A 19,816-nucleotide genomic window follows, 5' to 3' on the forward strand; every position below is an offset into this window, starting at 1 on the left:
TTGGAATTCTGACATTGAAGTCGGAATGAAAAACGTTTTTAATACAATTTTTCTTCGGTGCCCTGATTCTCTTTCGTGAATTATGAATATAAATTGCGCCTCTAAAGTAAATTAAGCAAATCTGTCTTGTAGTGCCCATGTTCACCGGCTGGTGGCGGTGGCGTCGTAGACTCGCACGTAATAAACAGGAGGGAGACGTCGAGGAAGAGCGGGCGAAGAAGAAGGCGACCATGTTGATTTAAAGGAAGCAGAAACACAATAGAAGCGAATCAAACCGCGAACCAAAATCATCTTTCTAAAAAGAATTTCACAAGAAGCAGCACATCGACCGTACATCGAGTCACCCGTGGTAGAAAAATCAGAAAAAACCAGGTAGGTTTGGCGATGTTTCTGCTGAAAACAGCCGAGTTTAGCGCGTTAGCATGGAGGCTCCCGTTAGCACGGAGCGAGCGTTAGCCTCCGTGTGCTAAATTAGCCTCGAGCTAGTTTTATTAACGGATCAAACTAAAGAATTCACATCGATATCATAGTTTTGCTGCCGTGAGCGACGTATTTTCAATTAAAGTTGAACTGTGTGAAAGTACACTTCAAGTTATTCTAAAGGTTTTAGAATGAGCTTACGCGTTAGCTTGGCCTTCATGCTATGGAGGCGCTTTTAATCCCGATTAAATTGAGTAGAATCCGAAACAGTGAATCTTATGGTGTCGATGCGTTTATAGAGAAGTTATCCCCCGAAATGACTCTTAAAGCTGGAAGAATTGAGTTAACGTTATCTGCTCGTCCCTTTTGGAAGTTAAGTTCCATTAAAGTGATCATGAAGTCTGGAGAAACCCTGGAAGCTCTGGAGAAACTCTGGAAGCTCTGGAGAAACTCTGTGGAGACTCTGGAAGCTCTGGAGAAACTCTGGAGAAGCTCTGGAGAAATCCTGCAAGCTCTAGAGAAGCTCTGGAGAAACTCCGGAAGCTCTCTAGAAACTGTGTAAACTCTGGAGAAGCTCTGAAGAAGCTCTGGAGAAACCCTGGAAGCTCTAGAGAAGCTCTGGAGAAACTCTGGAGAAACTCTGGAGAAATCCTGCAAGCTCTAGAGAAGCTCTGGAGAAACTCTGGAAGCTCTGGAGAAACTCCGGAAGCTCTCTAGAAACTGTGTAAACTCTGGAGAAACTCTGTGGAGGCTCTGGAGAAGCTCTGGAGAAGTTCTGCCTCTTTAAGTTCCAATGTGTTTCAGGGCTCCTCTGCAGGCCAGACTTGTTTAAATCCTGTTTGGGTGTAATCTGCCACCTGGCAGGCTCACCTGTGCAGCTGCTGCTTTAAGCTCAAGCCTTTCCTGCTTCAGGAAGAACTGAAATAGAAATACTGTCTGGATATACTTTATATTTAAAATAGATTATTCACTCTTAACGTTCTCTACACAGCTATGAAATCTGTATGTGATAGAGTAGGGCTGGCAAACATGAGGCTTGTGGGCCAAAACCAACCCGGTCTGCCAAACCTCCAAGCAAAACCTTTTAGAGTTGGCATTGAGTTTTCTAAGAACACATTTCTTAATGACCCCCCCCCCCCCCCCCCCCCCCCCAAACACTGAGACCCCAGCTGAGACGTCAGTGATGCTGCCAGGAACCTCCCACAGGAGTGTTCCACGCTTTTCGAATCAGACGCAACATGCAGTATTAGTGCCATAATAACCTTTAAATTGAAAATTTAAAGTTTTCCTTTGTTGTGGTGCAACAAACAATACAACAAACTATACAAACAATTACTGCATAAGATGACTTCAGTCGCAGCATAAAGCCAAACCGTCTGTTTCAAAATCCAGTAAAATGTCCAAACTTCAGCCCCATTTACACCACAACGATTTAGGGGGTATCCGCAAAACTTTCTTCACTTTTGGGGGGTCCGTTTACACGACAGCGGTGTTCTGATCCACTGGATCCTGAAGTTTTTAATCCGGCTGCCAAGGTGGAAAGATTCTTTCATGGTGCTAATCCCTCCTGCAGAGACTGATGGAGGCTACAGAGCCTGTTACTGCTCATCCCCCCCCCCCCCCCCCCCCCCGCTCATCCAGTTGTAAACAAACATGGCGGCCACGTAGTTGTACGACCCGTAGCGGTACGACCCGTAGCGGTACGACCCGTAGCGGTACGACCCGTAGCGGTACGACCCGTAGCGGTACGACCCGTAGCGGTCCACATTCTAGTTTTCTCCTCCAGATCAGTAGTTTACTAGTTGAGACTCTCCCTGATATCATCCGGTTCCTCATCAGTCCACTAGGATGTCAGGTTTTCTCCATTTTCTTCACCTTTATAGTGTCTTGTTCTCTGCACATGTCTGTATAGTTTCATTACAAAACCAAGCAACAGCGCCCTCCTGTGGCCCGGCAGACTAACGACATCGTTGTCTCTGTGTCCCTGCTGCAGTGGAAACACTTTTATTGTTTTGCAGATTAGGTGTTGTCAGGTGAAACGTTGTTGTGTAAACAGGGCCTTATCCTGTCGCGGCTGCATTCTGCATTTCTTAGACTCCCCCTGACTGCACGCCGTCGAGGCGTTCATGGCAGCGTCATGATGTTTCGGTCTCAGTGTTTTCTTGTGTCAGCTATTCTTAAGAAATTAGTTTTTTCATTTTGTTTCTAATGTTTTCTTGTAAATTTAGTCCAGTTGCAACACTTCCGCCATCTCCACAGAGTTGTTGGTGGAGTTAGTAAATGATGTGATCCCGGGGTTTTTTTGTGTGTTTTACCCCGACACTGTTTTCAAAAGGTTCGCCCTTGGGAGCCATTACGTAAAACTTTTCAGTGCTTCGGGACCTTTTGTCATGTAAACAGACACAAAACACAACAAAGGTTTTGTTTTCATTTGACAACGTGTAAACAGGGCCTCAGTTTGGTCATTTCTGTTTTCAGCTTTAAGATGAACAAAAACTACTTTCTGCCTTTTAGATTTTTTAACCACAAGGTGTCTATGTTTGATATTTCTGCTGGTTCCTGACGAGGTTTGAAGGTCTGATGCGTCCCTGCTCTCTTTCAGGAGACACCTTGGAGCTGTTGGCTTGGACTCGGAGGAGGCAGCAGGTCGCTCACGGCCACAACTCGCACACTTCCACAGACCTGGGCGGAGTGAGAGAGGCTCGACGGACTCTTGTCTTCTCTAAAGCTTCGGACTGAACGAGCCCTCGTGCCATTTCAGGACTCCTCTTCCTCTCATGCGTGGAGCAGCAGACTCCCGCTCAGAGGAGAGACACACACAGCGTTACAGACCACATGACTTTGGGGGAAAAGCTTGTACAAAGTTGGAAAACTCGAATGGACTCAAAGTGGAAACCAGAGAGATTGAGTTTAAAAGTGTCAGTCAGATTATATTGAAGAAGCTATTCCCCATCTTCAGATTGCCTTAGTTGTTCTATTTCAGGACTTGAACTGCTTTGATACTTGTTCACATATAATTTTTCTATATTGTGCTCAAGTATATTTATGCATATGAATGCAAATTTCTCTTCATTTTGAAGAGCTTGTGTATAAAACGTGTTATTTTGTTTGGTTTGTTTTTGTGCGTGTTATTGCTGTATGTCAGTCACTCTGTTTTTGAAGGGGACCGAACTGCACGTACTTGTTTATATGTAAATACTACAAATCCACTTCTGTTGTCAAAGCTTTCCGACTTCAAAACAAAAAAGAATAGAGAATATTGTTTTAACGCTTTATCAAACTTTTTTTTTTAATAATACCTAAGAAGAGGCAAAAATCTAACTCTTGTAAAAAAAAAATAAAATAGGGGAAAATGGCCACCGCCAGAACGGAAAGCGTCGGGCCGCTCGTCATGGGACTGAACAAGCAGAACGGGCAGCTCAAAGGACAAACCAAACCAGCTCCAGTCCCATCAGCTCCCACGACTCTAGGGAAGAGCATGGGAGCCGCTCAGGAAGGAGGAGGAGGAGGAGGCGGCATCAAGTTCGGAGACGACTGGAAAAGGAGCCTGAAGCTTCCTCCCAAAGACACCAGGGTCAAAACCTCAGTGAGTCCAACGTCTGAAGGTTCTGGAGCTCTGCTTTGTCCTCCTGCTGTTCTACTGACCGCTCTGTCTTTTGCAGGACGTCACGTCCACGAAAGGGAACGAGTTTGAAGATTACTGTCTGAAAAGAGAGCTGCTGATGGGGATCTTCGAGATGGGCTGGGAGAAACCTTCCCCCATTCAGGTACACTCGTCTGATTGGATGTTCTCATGCAGTTTAAAGGTTGTCCAAAAACTAGCTTTAATGCAGTGAGACTGAGGATGAGACGGATGCTGTGTTGAGACTGAGGATGAGACGGTTGCTGTGTTGCAGGAGGAGAGCATCCCCATCGCCCTGTCAGGGCGAGACATCCTGGCTCGGGCCAAGAACGGGACGGGGAAAAGTGGAGCTTATCTGATCCCCCTGCTGGAGAGGATAGACCTGAAGAAGGACCACATACAGGGTGAGACGCCCCCTGAAGTCCAGCACCTTCTGGAATCTGCCCCCTTTCACAGCCACCTGGTGGTAATGTGTGTTTTGTCCCACTGCAGCCATGGTGATGGTGCCCACGCGAGAGCTGGCCCTGCAGGTGAGCCAGATCTGCATCCAGATCAGCAAACATCTGGGAGGAGTCAAAGTCATGGCCACCACCGGAGGAACCAACCTGCGAGACGACATTATGCGTCTGGACGAGACCGGTGAGCGCCTGCGTGGTGTTTCTCTCACACACACACACACACACACACACACACACACGATCTGTTCAGTCTGTTCAGTTTGTCTTTTGCACAATGTTTTCAAGTAAAAATTCCACATTTTCATAGCAACTAACGAGTTTTCACTTGAAATGGGGCCTCAGCCAAGCTTTGCTAATTGAAAGTCTTTTCACATCAGTGCATGTGGTCATCGCTACGCCCGGCAGGATCCTGGATCTAATCAAGAAAGGAGTGGCAAAGGTGGACCGAGTCCAGATGATGGTGATGGACGAGGTAACCCAGAAGATTTGGCTTTGGTTTAAACCATGTGATGTCTGTCCGAACCAGCAGCTTCACCTCTGACCTCTGACCTCTGCAGACCTGCACACTCTGGGGGCTTTGGCACATTTTCTGCCTCTTAATTAGAGGTTCATGCTTTTAGTCAGCTAAAACAAATAGTTGGTTCAACACTTCTACTGGCATGACAATAAAACTGATGTTTATGATCTGTTGACCAACCCAACACTTTGTGGATTAACTTGCTGTTAGCAGAGTGAGTTAGCCACGCTGAGGCTAATGTGACATTGTTTATCTCAGAGGTGTCAAACTCCTTTTACTTCAGGTGTCACAGTTCATCTAGAACTCTCCGGACTGCTAAAATAGTGCCTTAAAATCTGTCCTCCTCTCAGGCGGACAAGCTGCTGTCTCAGGACTTTGTGGTGCTCATCGAGGATATCATCAGCTTCCTGGCTAAGAACAGGCAGATCCTCCTCTACTCTGCCACCTTCCCCATCAGCGTGCAGAAGTTCATGGTGAGAACCGCAAGCATCTTCATTAGGACACAATAATCTCAGTCGGTGGAACCAGTACATCACAGGGTTTGACTTGAAGGCCTCGTTCCTTTGTGGTGTTTGGAGCGTCTGTTTCCACCACACCGCTGCTCTGAGCCACTGAAAACTGTTGTAAAGTGGAACCTTTTGAAAGAACTGGGACTGTCCCCTTTGAATCGGGAGAGCAACTTGTGGACACAATTTTGAAAATGTTGTCTTTCAAACCTGAAACTTCTCTTAGATGAAGCGTTTCCTCTTGAAAGGTTGTCGTATAAACGGTGTCTAAGAATCACATTTAAACCAGGAACTGGCCTCCAACAGACTGATTATTCATAAAGATGTAATTACAGCCTCCACCAAGCGAACATCGTTACTGACTTTAATTTTTATTTTGGACTAACAACTGTAATATCTTGTCATGTGTCAAACATGAGGAAGTCCAGCTACTGAGTGTGTGAAGCAGGACAGAGAGACGAGAGGTGTTACAGCCCAGGAGGCAGGGGAACCTCATGACGTTTGTCTTCTGCTGCAGGCCAAACACCTTCAGAAACCCTACGAGATCAACTTGATGGAGGAGCTGACTCTGAAGGGCATTACTCAGTTCTACGCCTACGTCACTGAGAGGCAGAAGGTCCACTGCCTCAACACGCTCTTCTCCAGGGTAACTAACTGAACCACGTCTGGAGGAGAGCCCACGTTCTCCACTTGGCCCGGGCTCAGCGTGTAACGTGCTTCTCGCTCTGTCACAGCTTCAGATCAACCAGTCGATCATCTTCTGTAACTCCACTCAGAGGGTGGAGCTGCTGGCCAAGAAGATCACTCAGCTGGGCTACTCCTGCTTCTACATCCACGCCAAAATGATGCAGGTGAGCCGCAGCCTCCAGGTTCAAACAGCGGCAGGATGGAGGCGAGTCCAAGCCTAGCCTAGCTTAACCACGTTCAGACCTGCGACGGTCAAGACGCCGTGTTGGATTAAATCCCCTCCTTAAGCTCACCGATGGAAGAAGTCTCATTTGGAGATGATTCATCTAAATATGGCGGCAGAACAGGAGTTCAGTTTGATACAGTGACTCACCAGTACCAGTGTCGGGTAACGCAAACGTTGTGTAAAGAAACGGCCAAAATACAAGAACGTTTACTGTTTTCACACGTAAGAAAGGAACGCAATCAGCACAACCCTGTAATCCAGTGGTGTCAAAGGTGAGGCCCGCAGGCCACAACCGGCCCTGCAGAGGCCCCGATCCGGTCACCAGACTGTGTTTGGACTTTAATCAGTTTCCACTTGTCCTTGCCTGTGTCTGCAGGAGTACAGGAACCGCGTGTTCCACGACTTCAGGAACGGACTGTGCAGGAACCTGGTCTGCACTGGTGAGATTTCACTGCACGTCTCAACTCCTGTCCAAGAAATGATGTGTAGGAAGAAAAGGTTTGAGCTGCTGCACTGTGTTCACAGATCTGTTCACCAGAGGAATCGACATCCAGGCCGTCAACGTGGTCATCAACTTCGACTTCCCCAAGAACGCAGAGACTTACCTGCATCGCATCGGGAGATCAGGTCTGTTCCAGTCGCCTGTCTGTCGTGTTTTCAGGTTAAGACCTCCTCCGGGACAGCTGGATGGTGGAACCTGCTCGTCACGTAGACCACGTCCAAACGTCCTGAAGAGCTTTGTTGTGTTCACTCTTTACATTCATTGAAATACTTCAAGCTTTTTAAGGGCTCCCTTTCACCTGGTCTGGTCGGTCCAGAAACCTTCAGTACTCTAAGTTTCTAGCTCCTCCTTGATTTTCCTCATTTGAATATTGGATCATAGGAGCTGCATTCAGAATCTGCTGTGTCTGTGTGAGCTGGACTGGCTCCGCCCACACATGCCCATCTTGGGAAGAGGAGGAAGTGCTTCCTCTCGTGGTGCCATGTGCCAGAGCAGAGCTGCCTAATTGTGGGAGGAGTCAAAGAGAGGGCCTACCTTGATTGGGATTGGCTGAACCCCCGATGACACTATATAGGGTTTGATCTCTGATTGGCTGGTTGGAGCAACACACTTTTTAAAACCTGGAACAAGCCAGGGACAGAGAGGACAGACTGTCTTCACTTCTGGGACGTCAGTCCAGTCACATTACCTTTGGAAAGTGAATCTTTCATCATATGAGGCCCCATTTACCACAAAGTGTTTTTGTTTCAGAAAAGTTTCACATTCACACGGCAATGTTTTGAAAATGATGTCCGGTTCCACAGAAGCTTCAGAAAACGCTGAAAATGATCTCATGTACCATGAGTGTGTGGTTTAGTTTTTTAAACAGTCCGTATTGTGTGGTTTCAACATGAACAACACAGATTCATGTGGATTATTGACCATCTACTGATGTGCAGAACAACTAGTTCCTACGTCCATATCAGCGTTTCCACCGTCTACACGGAGTTTTGTTTCAGTTGCTCCGAGCACCGTCGTCGTGTGAACAGAAACCCAAAACGCTACGCCTCACTAGAAAACGTTGTGGTTGTAAACGACGGCGTGACGCTGGTGATTGACCTCCCCGTTGTCCTCCGGCTCTCAGGGAGGTTCGGTCACCTGGGCCTGGCCATAAACCTCATCACGTCGGAGGATCGCTTCAACCTGAAGGCCATCGAGGACCAGCTGGTGACCGACATCAAGCCCATCCCCGGCAGCATCGACAAGAGCCTTTACGTGGCCGAGTACCACTCCGGCAGCGCTGACTGCGAGGTGGAGGAGGTGGAGGAGAAGCTGGGTCGCCCACAGGACACCTAGAGGAGGTGAGCGACGGTCCAAGCGCTCGCCGCCGCCGCCAAATGCAACATATTCCACTTTTTTTTTCTGTTTTTAACGTCAAGACATGAATTGGCTGAGTTCAGGTGAGAACAAGCGGCTTTACACTGACAGGTTCTAGCACAGGGCTGCAGTTTACAGGCCAGGCCACCAGGTGGTGCTGTAAACCATCTTATGTTTGAATTAATGGTGGAATGCTGACAGTTTTTCACATTTTTATGACTTCAGCCACAAGATTGTTTGGGGACTAAAACTGTTGTAATATTGAATTGAGTTGTTTCAACGGTTCTTTGACTGTCGGGAAGCTTTTTCCTTTTTAGTCCTTTCTTGTTTTTGTTGCTTTGGCTTTTCCTCCATGTATTTTCTCATTTTAATCGGCTTGGAGGCTTTCTGGATGAGAACCGGAGGATGAGCGGTTCTAACTGAAGGGTTCTTTCCTCCACAGTGTTGGACTCGCCGGGCTTTTGCACAGACGTCACACACAAGCTTCAACAACTCTTCATTCTCACAGTTTGTCAACCCGCTACTGCTCGGCGAGAGGCGGCGCCTCAACTCAGCAAGCCAAAAGTCGTTTAGCACCAAACTGGAAACGTGGTGGAGTCGGCGTGAATCGTTTAGATCGGGTTGAATTGGATCCGTTCAGATTGTTTCACGTCAGTTGGACCGGTTCAGAGGTCTGGGTCAGATCGGATTGAATTTGTCTGCATGGTTTCGGATCAGTACAGATTGTTTTGTGATCAATTTGAATCGGTCCAGACTGCATCGGTTGGATCGTTTCAGATTGTTTTGTTTGGATCTGGTGGTATTGGTCCAGGTCCGGTTCTTAGGGCGGTTTGGTTCGTCGGTTCTCTCTCCTCACTGCTGACGTCACTGAAGTGCCTTAATCACTCATCCAGTCACACTACGAGCACAAACACCCCAGTCTGTCCACACACACACACACACACACACACACACACACACACACACACAGCGCGCGGCTCAAACTCGTTGAAGTTCATCCTGAATGCGAACGTATGTTTTTAATGTGAACGTTGCAATAAAAAGAAAAAAGGGCAGCTTTATTTAAAACACTGCGTGACTGTTTTTCCCGTCTTTCACCCCGAATAACACCCCAACAGCAAACCCCCCCCCCCCCCCCCCCCCCCACACACACACACACACACACACCCCCCTCCCTCACCCGTCCGTCTCTGAACCGGACCCAAGCCGCTTTCTCTGCCCGTCTCTGCAGAACGATTCCAGTCTGGTGCTAAACAGCAGTGTAGTTCTCGTCCTCCACGTCCACGTCTCTCCCAGCTCCACTGAATCTCTGAATGTCTGAAACTCGCCGCCTGGTTTTACGTTGTTTGTTTGTTTGTTTAGTTTTTATTTTGTTTGGACCACAGAGCGACGAAGGCGCTCGTCCTCTGAAGGACCAACAGCAGCAGCACTCGTTTAGTTTTCACGGTGAGGGGCGGACGCTCGCTTTCAAACTGTAGCATCGTTGAACAGGCAGCTGGGACTTTTCTCGACGTCCTCCTCTCACAGAGTCCGACTGACGAGTGGGTTGGTGTTGCTGGGACGAGGAGGAAGAGGAGGAGGAAGAGGGGGAGGCGCCAGGCTTCAGCACACGGAAACTGTCCGTCAGCGGCGTTTTCCTGGAAACTCCCCGCCTTTCTTTTCTTTCCCCCCGACGTTCATACGAGGTGTCCCGAATCGTTTCCCGGCAATGGAACCGTAACGATTCACCGTTTACACTCGTCGTTTACAGTTTGAAAAAAAAAATTAAGAAAAACAAGAAAACACTTTTGCTTGGTGAGAAGTTTGTTTCCCTTTTTGTTTATTCCTTTGAAAACGATTTTCAGGATTTAACGTTGAAGCAAAACCAAAAAGTGTGTGTGTGTGTCGGTGCGCGTGCGTGTGTGTGTGTGTGTGTGTCAGTGTGCGTGTGTGTCTGTGCGTGCGTGTGTGTGTGTGTGTGTGTGTCGGTGTGCGTGTGTGTCTGTGCATGCGTGCGTGCGTGTTTGTGTGTGTCAGTGTGCGTGCGTGTGTGTGTGTGTCAGTGTGTGTGTGTGTCAGTGTGTGTGTGTGTGTGTGTGTGTGTGTGTGTGTGTGTGTGTGTGTGTGTGTGTGTGTGTGTGTGTGTGTGTGTGTGTGTGTGTGTGTGTGTGTGTGTCCTTAGTGGTGGATTCCTCTAGAACAGAGTTTGGTTTCACCTCCAGACCGCCGGTCCTCCATCTCCTCTGTGACTCCGCCTCTTTATTCTCGCCACTCAAACTTTCAGACTTTTCTAGATTTTTTTCCACTTTGAACAAAGTGAAAGTAAAAACTTCAGATCATTAGGGGGCAGTAGAGAGGCTCCTGATATGAACCGTTAGCTCTGCTAAGCTAATTGATTAGCTGGAGTTAAACACCGCTAGCCTCATGAGAAATGCTAAGCTTCTGACTTTTATGGAATTAACTCTGATTTTAAGAGCAGAATATTTGTGGGAATTAAACTTGAATCCATTGATTTATTTTTGAAAATGTCAAAACTAGCATTGATGCTACACTCAAGGCTAATGTTGGCTTCGTGCTAATGAGCCGACAGGCTAGTGCTAATTGCTAATCCTTTTTCCTGACGAGACGCTCTATTCACTTGATTTACTCTATATATATATATATATATCTATATCCATAGATATATATATATATATATATCTATAGATATATATTATAAAAATCCCACCGTCACGTCAACACTGCATCAAACTCATCCAGCCAGCGTATGCTAACCAAAGTGCTAGCTTCGAGATGATCGTTTATGGTTTGAATTTAGCTTCTCGCAAATACGTTTGAAAAATAAACTGGGCAGGCGTCACTTTATTTTAGCTGGATAACGCTTTAGTCACACCGCTAGCATAATGCTAAAGGCTAACAAACTATATTTCCCAGCTGACTGTTAGCATGCTAACTCAGTCGTGAGAAGAGACGCTAGTGAAGGAAAACGTGCCGTTGGTTTTCAGTCTAATCCAAATCTTGCGTACTGTACCTTTAAGAACAGATCTCACGTAAACACAAACCTGCTCCTGTTCAGAGTTTTCAAACTGGTTTTCTGTGTCGGGAGTCTCAGGGGAGATCGTGACTGAAGTTGTGAATGTTAATTTGTGTTGTACGTCTTCTTTTTTTGGGGGGGGGGGGGGGGGGGGGGGGGCATTAAGTTCTTAAACGAACTAAAGAAATTGTGACGATTCGGCCCCCAAAGTCAGATGCTGCCTCTGATTGTGCAGATTTCCAATTGGAACGAAGCAAAAGTGAAAAGTTAGCGGATGTAACGAGCGTGAAGCAGCTTTTCTCCGCCGGATTAGATTATTAATCTGCTGCAGTGAGCGGACGGGAAAGTTTCCTACAACAAAAACTCACTTTTGTTTCTTCTGTTTGTTTTTCAGCTCCAAAGTAGCAGGTTGAGTTTCCCAACGACACGTTTAGAAGTGACGAGTGATTATATTCAGTTGACCCCTCAAACGAAGTGTTTTCTGTTCATTAGTTTTTTCCTCCTAAAGTAAATCTCAGTGCCACTTTGAAATGAGTTCATTTTAAAAGCGTAAAACTAGACTCTTCCTATAATTTCTCCTCATGGTCTTTTTTTTTTCCCTTTCAATTGATTGAACCACAAATATGTCATACTAATTGTTTTTATTTTTTTTGAGGTTTTTTTATCCCAGAAATTGCATAAATAAACACGAGGTGTTCCAGCAACTTGTGTAGAATCACTCTGTCCTCCACTGTTGTAACATGGAATTAACATGCAGGGACTCAAAGTCAATAAATGACCTGAACTTCACCTTCCTGACTTCGCTTCTTTTATTACAAGTCTTGGGTAAATTGTAATTTCCAAGTGGTTTCTATATTTAAAAAGAAACATTAGTTTGATAATCAATTCATTAAAACTGGAAACTTGGAATTTGTCCTTGTCATTAGATTCGCTCCTTCATTAGACAAGTTGCATTTAATCTATTCATGTCAAACTATAAGCATTAAATTACAGATTAGGTAACATTTTATGAAAGTCAAAATATAGTCAGGACGTTTTGGACCTGAACATATTGTTTAATTGTTTTATTGAAGACCTGGGAAGCACAACGCTCTTTTCTAAGGTTTCAAGCTTTTTTCTTCTTTTCCAAAGTTGTTGCAGTTTTTCCGTTTGAGTTATTGTGCATTAGTTTAAAACCTTAATAAGTTGTAAAAAAGAAAACATCAAAACTCTTCTAACTTCACATTTTGTCTTGATTGACATTTGACCTTGACGTCGACGTCACTTCGCCCCGCCCTCCAACCCGGTGTGTCTCCTCTAACCGGAAGTACTGTATCTTGACGTCACGCAGGTTAGCCAATAGCGCTCGAGGATGACTCCGGTACGTCTCCAATTCCCCTCGGCCTGCATGAGTGACAGATCTCTCCTCGAATCAGCGCCTAGGATTCTGCTTCTTCAGCCAATCAGAGTGCGTTATGAGAAAAGAGGCGGGTCCAGGAGCCCTCCGGACTCGCTTGGTGACTTCCGGCTGCTTCGTCCTCTGGAACCGCAGCGTGAGTCTCACTTTTCTCCTCCTGTTGGGTTTAAACATGGAGCTTCAGCAGAAACATGCGAGCTGGGCTTTCACAGCGCGGGCCCGGCGGCTCGCTGCTGGTTTGGTTTTAAAGGCCTGCGGAGCGGAGCGGGTTAGCAGCTCTGTGTGGAGCTAACAGGCTAGCAGAGGCTAACGGAGTGTCACTATGGCGGCTCCCATTCAAACATCACACACACACACACACACACACACACACACACACACACACACACACACACACACACACCTTTATCTCAATACTTCAGTCTGACCGACGGATGACAGTTTGCACCGTTTTCTGAAAATTGTCAGTCAGATGAGGGCTTGAGATGAATCTGTTTTCTGCCGACTTCGTTTGAATGAGTGATGTCATAGGTCAAAGGTTAAAGGGTCACGCCCCTGTTTGGATCACGTGTTTATTAACTGAGGTCATTCATGTCTTCCGCTGATTGGAATTGGATTGTAGACACAAGAGGTAAAAACTATCATCTTGTCTCCAGGGTGTGATGACACTGTAGGTCAGGGCAACCACCTGACCTCTACCCGGCTGTTCCCACAGAGGGGGGGTGGACTGTGAAGAGATGCAACTCCCCCCCCCCCCCCCCCCCCCCCCCCCTTCCAGCAGCTCTAATGGAGTCTCTCCCTCCCCAGGATGGGCAGTGTTCTGGCTGCCAGCTCTCCCAGCCCTTCGCCCCCCCCGACTCCTGTGGGCCCCGGGTTGACGGTGCCGCCGGGCTTTGGGATGCCTCCGGTCTCCCCGGTAATCCCCCCGACCGGGACGGCCAGCGAGCAGCCGGAGACTGAAGCCTGTCTATCAAACCCGGGAGCGTTTGACGAGTGCCATCGCAGGTGTAAAGGTACGTCCTGTTTTGTTCTTCAAGGCACGGAAGCACCAGAGTGTGTGTGACGGGTGGTGTGTGTCCTCAGAGGTGTTCCCGATGCAGATGGAAGGAGTCCGGCTGGTCGTCAACAAAGGCCTCAGCAACCACTTCCAGGTCCGTCCAGCCGGCTTGTTGGTCGCCTGTCGTTCACGGCGTGTTGACGGTGAGTTTGCTCTGTGACCTGCAGGTGAATCACACGGTGCTGCTCAGCACCACCGGAGACTCCAGCTACAGGTTCGGCACCACCTACATCGGGTCAAAGCAGATGGGTCCTGCAGAGGTGAGAAACTCTTTGGAAAGTAACGTTGTGTGAAGCCGGTTCTGATCTAACCGCCGCCGCGCCGCGCCGCAGCTCTTCCCCGTCGTGGTGGGCGACATGGACAACAGCGGCAGCCTGAACGCGCAGATCATCCACCAGCTCAGCAGCAGGATACGATCCAAACTGGCCTTCCAGGTGAACGTCCCGTCGTCTGACACGCCGCTCCGGCAGAACCCGCCCACTCACTTCCTGCTTCCTGTTTCAGACGCAACAACACAAGTTCGTCAACTGGCAAGGCGACACTGAGTTCAGGGGAGAAGACTTCACCGCGACCGTCACGCTCGGAAACCCCGATGTCCTCGTCGGCTCTGGTACTTCATCTCCACGAGTAATCGAGTAGCAGTATTCAGTTAGTTACTACAAGATTTTATTACAAGTCGCTGAAAATAAAATGCAAGTATCTTAATAATGAGCACATGGCTCTATAATCTGATGTTAGAGGGGGAAGATGCTCTATAATCTGATGTTAGAGGGGGAAGATTCTCTATAATCTGATGTTAGAGGTGGAAGATGCTCTATAATCTGATGTTAGAGGTGGAAGATGCTCTATAATCTGATGTTAGAGGTGGAAGATGCTCTATAATCTGTTAGAGGAGGAAGATGCTCTATAATCTGATGTTAGAGGAGGAAGATGCTCTATAATCTGATGTTAGAGGTGGAAGATGCTCTATAATCTGATGTTAGAGGGGGAAGGTGCTCTATAATCTGATGTTAGAGGTGGAAGATGCTCTATAATCTGATGTTAGCTCTTCTTGAAAAAACAAATGATAAAGTACCAGAAGAAAGCTAATGCTAATCCCAGCTGCGGCAGATGCAGGATTACTCACAGGGGGATTACTCACAGGGGGATTACTCACAGGGGGATTACTCACAGGGGGACATCTGACGGAGCTACTTGCTCAGCTCAATAGTAACTGACACACAACATCTTAAGCTGTGGAATTCTGAGCTGATTCTGGATTGATAAACAGGAAGTAGCGTGTTGCTAATGCTAACAGCTGGTGACGGGACGGAGAGTCACGGTCATGTCCTGATAGTAATCAGAGTATCTCTGCGTCCCCCCGGCAGGTGTCGTGGTCACACACTACCTGCAGTCCATCACCTCGGCGCTGGCTCTGGGGGGGGAGCTGGTGTACCACCGCCGGCCGGGGGAGGAGGGCGCCGTCATGTCTCTGGTGGGCCGCTACACAGGTGAGAGTCAATTCACTGGTTTTGTCCTCTGAGGCGACGTGTGCGGCACAACAGAAACCAGAACCGACCGGAGCCTCTGAAGACTGGACTTTCAGGCCCCGTCCACAAGAACGCCGTTCTATGAAACCATCGCTTTTGTCCCATCGTCCACACGGCGCCGCGTTTCAGGAGCCGGAAAACGGGTGAAGGGATTAGCTGCAAACGTGATGTCATGGCCCCGCCTCTCAACCTATAACCCCGCCTCCCTCATGATGTCATCACCCCACCTCTCAACCTATAACCCCGCCTCCCTCTCCATGATGTCATGGCCCCGCCTCTCAACCTATAACCCCGCCTCCCTCTCCATGATGTCATGGCCCCGCCTCTCAACCTATAACCCCACCTCCCTCTCATGATGTCATGGCCCCGCCTCTCAACCTATAACCCCGCCTCCCTCTCATGATGTCATTGTCACGCCTCTCAACCTATAACCCCACCTCCCTTATGATGTCATCACCCCGCCTCTCAACCTATAACCCCGCCTCCCTCTCATGATGTCATCACCACGCCTCTCAACCTATAACCCCGCCTCCCTCATGATGTCATCACCACGCCTCTTAACCTATAACCCCGCCTCCCTCTCCATGGTGTCATGGCCCCGCCTCTCAACCTATAACCCCGCCTCCCTCTCATGATGTCATCACCACGCCTCCCTCTCCATGGTGTCATGGCCCCGCCTCTCAACCTATAACCCCGCCTCCGTCATGATGTCATCACCACGCCTCTTAACCTATAACCCCACCTCCCTCTCATGATGTCATGGCCCCGCCTCTCAACCTATAACCCCGCCTCCGTCATGATGTCATCACCACGCCTCTCAACCTATAACCCCACCTCCCTCTCATGATGTCATGGCCCCGCCTCTCAACCTATAACCCGCCTCCCTCGTGATGTCATGGCCCCGCCTCTCAACCTATAACCCTCTCCATGACATCACTGAACGACACCAGGCGACTCCCTGCCTCCAGGTGGAGCTGCAGGAGTTGCTGATGTTCGTCGCTTTAATAAGGACAGATGTTGATTCCTCCATTTTATCATGCTCCGTATCTTCTTCTGTGTTTTTGATGTATTTCTGTGGCAGCATCACGGCACCACCTATAGGCCTGCCATATGTACTACATCATTTTGAGTAGTTTGTATGGTGTTGTGTGGACGGGGTGAAAAAACAGGTTTTTGGCTGGTGTGGACCGAGCCTCAGAAAACGGCCTGATTCCGTCTCCATGGAAACGTAGAAAACCTCTCAATTGAAATGTTGTGTAAAGATTCTGCTGGTCCTGACCCGGTCCGTCCTCCGCCTGCAGGAAGTAAGTACGTGGCCACGCTGACGCTCGGCTCGGCGGGAGCTCACGCTTCGTATTACCACAGAGCCAACGATCAGGTAAGCTCCGCCCACCGCCGGCGGCGTTGACACACGATCTGCTATTTGAATGTTTGTTTGTTTGTTGATCAGCTGCAGGTCGGCGTGGAGTTCGAGGCCAGCGCTCGCCTGCAGGACACCAGCGTGTCCTTCGGCTACCAGCTGGACGTGCCTAAAGCCAACCTGCAGTTCAAAGGTCGACGCCGGTTTCCACCGTGTCGGCGTTCAGCTGAGGCTTCTCCCGTCGCCATGTTGACCTCCGCTCTTTCTCTCTCTTCAGGCTCTATAGACAGCAACTGGATCGTCGGCGCCACGTTAGAGAAGAAGCTGCTGCCGCTGCCGCTGTCGCTCGTCCTCTGCTCCTTCCTCAACCACCGCAAGAACAAGTTCCAGTGTGGGTTCGGCGTCACCATCGGTTAGACTCCTCGCCGCCACCCCGTTCTCCATCGGCGCCATCCAACAGAAGGCGACACGGAAACTCCACTTGAAGAAGAATCCCCTGAAGAACGCCGTCGCTCAGGAATGTCCAGACTCCCACGGGTCCGGTGCCTGTCCCTCACTTCTGACTGTAACGTGTCCGTGTGCACAAGCTGTTGTCTTTCATTGTTTGGCAGTAATTTATGGGTTACAGGCGAGTTTACGGCGCCATTCCTCTCCGTCACATCCCTAACCCTAACCCCCCCTAACCCTAACCCCCCCTAACCCTAACCCCCCCTAACCCTAACCCCCCCAACCCTAAACCCTAACCCTAACCCCCCCCTAACCCTAACCCCCCCTAACCCTAACCCCCCCAACCCTAACCCCCCCAACCCTAAACCCTAACCTAACCCCCCCTAACCCTAACCCCCCCAACCCTAAACCCTAACCTAACCCCCCCCTAACCTAACCCCCCCTAACCCTAACCCCCCCTAACCCTAACCCCACCTAACCCTAAACCCTAACCTAACCCCCCTAACCCTAACCCCCCCCCTTAACCCCAACCCTACCCCCCCAACCCTAACCCCCCCCAACCCTAACCCCCCCCTAACCCTAACCCCCCCCTAACCCTAACCCCCCCTAACCTAACCCCCCCAACCTAACCCCCCCTAACCCTAACCCTAACCCCCCCCCAACCCTAACCCCCCCCTAACCCTAACCCTAACCCCCCCCTAACCCTAACCCCCCCCTAACCCTAACCCTAACCCCCCCCCCCCCAACCCTAACCCCCCCCAACCCTAACCCCCCCCCCCTAACCCACACCACACGATCGTTTTGTTGCCTTTTTTCTATGTTCCACACATGAAAGTGTATCAATGACCTGTAAATACCTCTGGGAACGGATAAATACCATTTCTTACTGAACCTGCTGGTGTCGCTCCTTTGTTTGACTCCTCACCTCTCCTCACCTTTTCTCTCCTCACCTCTCCTCTCCTCACCTTTCCTCACCTTTCCTCTCCTCACCTTTCCTCACCTTTCCTCTCCTCACCTTTCCTCTCCTCACCTCTCCTCACCTTTCCTCTCCTCACCTCTCCTCACCTCTCCTCACCTTTCCTCTCCTCACCTTTCCTCACCTCTCCTCACCTTTCCTCACCTCTCCTCTCCTCACCTTTCCTCACCTTTCCTCTCCTCACATCTCCTCACCTTTCCTCTCCTCACCTTTCCTCTCCTCACCTTTCCTCACCTCTCCTCACCTTTCCTCACCTCTCCTCACCTTTCCTCTCCACCTCTCCTCACCTTTCCTCACCTTTTCTCTCCTCACCTTTCCTCTCCTCACCTTTCCTCTCCTCACCTCTCCTCACCTTTCCTCTCCTCACCTCTCCTCACCTTTCCTCTCCTCACCTCCCCTCACCTTTCCTCTCCTCACCTTTCCTCTCCTCACCTCTCCTCACCTTTCCTCACCTCTCCTCTCCTCACCTTTCCTCTCCTCACCTTTCCTCTCCTCACCTCTCCTCACCTCTCCTCACCTTTCCTCTCCTCACCTTTCCTCTCCTCACCTCTCCTCACCTTTCCTCACCTCTCCTCACCTTTTCTCTCCTCACCTTTCCTCTCCTCACCTCTCCTCACCTTTCCTCACCTTTCCTCTCCTCACCTTTTCTCTCCTCACCTTTCCTCTCCTCACCTCTCCTCACCTTTCCTCTCCTCACCTTTCCTCTCCTCACCTTTCCTCTCCTCACCTCTCCTCACCTTTCCTCTCCTCACCTTTCCTCTCCTCACCTTTCCTCACCTTTCCTCACCTTTCCTCTCCTCACCTTTCCTCTCCTCACCTTTCCTCTCCTCACCTTTCCTCACCTTTCCTCTCCTCACCTTTCCTCACCTCTCCTCACCTTTCCTCTCCTCACCTTTCCTCACCTCTCCTCACCTTTCCTCTCCTCACCTTTCCTCTCCTCACCTTTCCTCACCTCTCCTCACCTTTCCTCTCCTCACCTTTCCTCACCTTTTCTCTCCTCACCTCTCCTCACCTTTCCTCTCCTCACCTCTCCTCACCTCTCCTCACCTTTCCTCACCTTTCCTCTCCTCACCTTTCCTCTCCTCACCTCTCCTCACCTCACCTTTCCTCACCTTTCCTCTCCTCACCTTTCCTCTCCTCACCTTTCCTCACCTCTCCTCACCTTTCCTCTCCTCACCTTTCCTCTCCTCACCTTTCCTCACCTTTCCTCTCCTCTCCTCACCTTTCCTCACCTTTCCTCTCCTCACCTTTCCTCACCTCACCTTTCCTCACCTTTCCTCTCCTCACCTCTCCTCACCTTTCTTCACCTTTCCTCTCCTCACCTTTTCTCTCCTCACCTTTCCTCTCCTCACCTTTCCTCACCTTTCCTCTCCTCTCCTCTCCTCACCTCTCCTCACCTTTCCTCTCCTCACCTCTCCTCACCTTTCCTCTCCTCACCTTTCCTCACCTCACCTTTCCTCACCTTTCCTCTCCTCACCTCTCCTCACCTTTCTTCACCTTTCCTCTCCTCACCTTTTCTCTCCTCACCTTTCCTCTCCTCACCTTTCCTCACCTTTCCTCTCCTCACCTCTCCTCACCTTTCCTCTCCTCACCTCTCCTCACCTTTCCTCTCCTCACCTCTCCTCACCTTTCCTCTCCTCACCTTTCCTCACCTCTCCTCACCTTACAGGTGGAAACGCTGAACTTTCACGGCCTTCTGGGTCCGTTGACACGCCAGTGTTGGTCGGAGCCACTGTCTCCATGG

The 19,816-nt window shown here is 49.3% G+C and overlaps 2 protein-coding genes across 3 annotated transcripts; both read left to right on the top strand.

Moving 5' to 3' along the window:
- Positions 1 to 167: 167 nt before the first annotated feature.
- LOC308122650 (putative ATP-dependent RNA helicase ddx6) lies at positions 168 to 10,048 on the top strand. Of its 2 annotated transcripts, XM_080484638.1 has the most exons (14): positions 189 to 372; positions 3,023 to 4,006; positions 4,083 to 4,187; positions 4,317 to 4,446; positions 4,535 to 4,681; positions 4,878 to 4,972; positions 5,368 to 5,490; positions 6,041 to 6,169; positions 6,258 to 6,374; positions 6,813 to 6,876; positions 6,962 to 7,063; positions 8,062 to 8,278; positions 8,737 to 8,776; positions 9,265 to 10,048. In XM_080484638.1, exons 2-12 carry the CDS (start codon positions 3,773 to 3,775, stop codon positions 8,271 to 8,273), a joined length of 1,458 nt encoding a protein of 485 aa, XP_080340764.1. In that variant the 5' UTR covers positions 189 to 372; positions 3,023 to 3,772; the 3' UTR covers positions 8,274 to 8,278; positions 8,737 to 8,776; positions 9,265 to 10,048. The 2 variants fall into 2 exon arrangements, with proteins under 2 accessions (XP_080340763.1, XP_080340764.1); XM_080484637.1 differs by having other exon boundaries at positions 168 to 372; positions 8,737 to 10,048.
- A 2,747-nt stretch (positions 10,049 to 12,795) lies between these two features.
- Positions 12,796 to 17,349, top strand: tomm40l (translocase of outer mitochondrial membrane 40 homolog, like). Its single transcript, XM_080485745.1, has 10 exons — positions 12,796 to 12,839; positions 13,511 to 13,716; positions 13,787 to 13,854; positions 13,928 to 14,020; positions 14,093 to 14,194; positions 14,265 to 14,370; positions 15,128 to 15,250; positions 16,591 to 16,667; positions 16,740 to 16,842; positions 16,927 to 17,349. The coding sequence occupies exons 2-10, from the start codon at positions 13,512 to 13,514 to the stop codon at positions 17,064 to 17,066; spliced, it is 1,017 nt and encodes a 338-aa protein (XP_080341871.1). The 5' UTR covers positions 12,796 to 12,839; position 13,511; the 3' UTR covers positions 17,067 to 17,349.
- The last annotated feature ends 2,467 nt before the right edge of the window (positions 17,350 to 19,816 follow it).

This window comes from Lipophrys pholis, assembly GCF_963383615.2.
Source record: "Lipophrys pholis genome assembly, chromosome: 17".
Taxonomy (NCBI): Eukaryota; Metazoa; Chordata; class Actinopteri; order Blenniiformes; family Blenniidae; genus Lipophrys; species Lipophrys pholis.

What these genes read in the sequence shown, in the direction of transcription:
- LOC308122650 (XM_080484637.1), top strand. Translation starts at nt 3,773, where the DNA reads ATGGCCACCGCCAGAACGGAAAGCGTCGGGCCGCTCGTCATGGGACTG. An exon ending in TCAGCGTGCAGAAGTTCATG is followed by an intron (nt 5,491 to 6,040) that starts GTGAGAACCGCA and finishes CTTCTGCTGCAG; the next exon opens with GCCAAACACCTTCAGAAACC. An exon ending in TCAACACGCTCTTCTCCAGG is followed by an intron (nt 6,170 to 6,257) that starts GTAACTAACTGA and finishes GCTCTGTCACAG; the next exon opens with CTTCAGATCAACCAGTCGAT.
- tomm40l (XM_080485745.1), top strand. Translation starts at nt 13,512, where the DNA reads ATGGGCAGTGTTCTGGCTGCCAGCTCTCCCAGCCCTTCGCCCCCCCCG. An exon ending in GTGCCATCGCAGGTGTAAAG is followed by an intron (nt 13,717 to 13,786) that starts GTACGTCCTGTT and finishes GTGTGTCCTCAG; the next exon opens with AGGTGTTCCCGATGCAGATG. An exon ending in GATCCAAACTGGCCTTCCAG is followed by an intron (nt 14,195 to 14,264) that starts GTGAACGTCCCG and finishes TTCCTGTTTCAG; the next exon opens with ACGCAACAACACAAGTTCGT.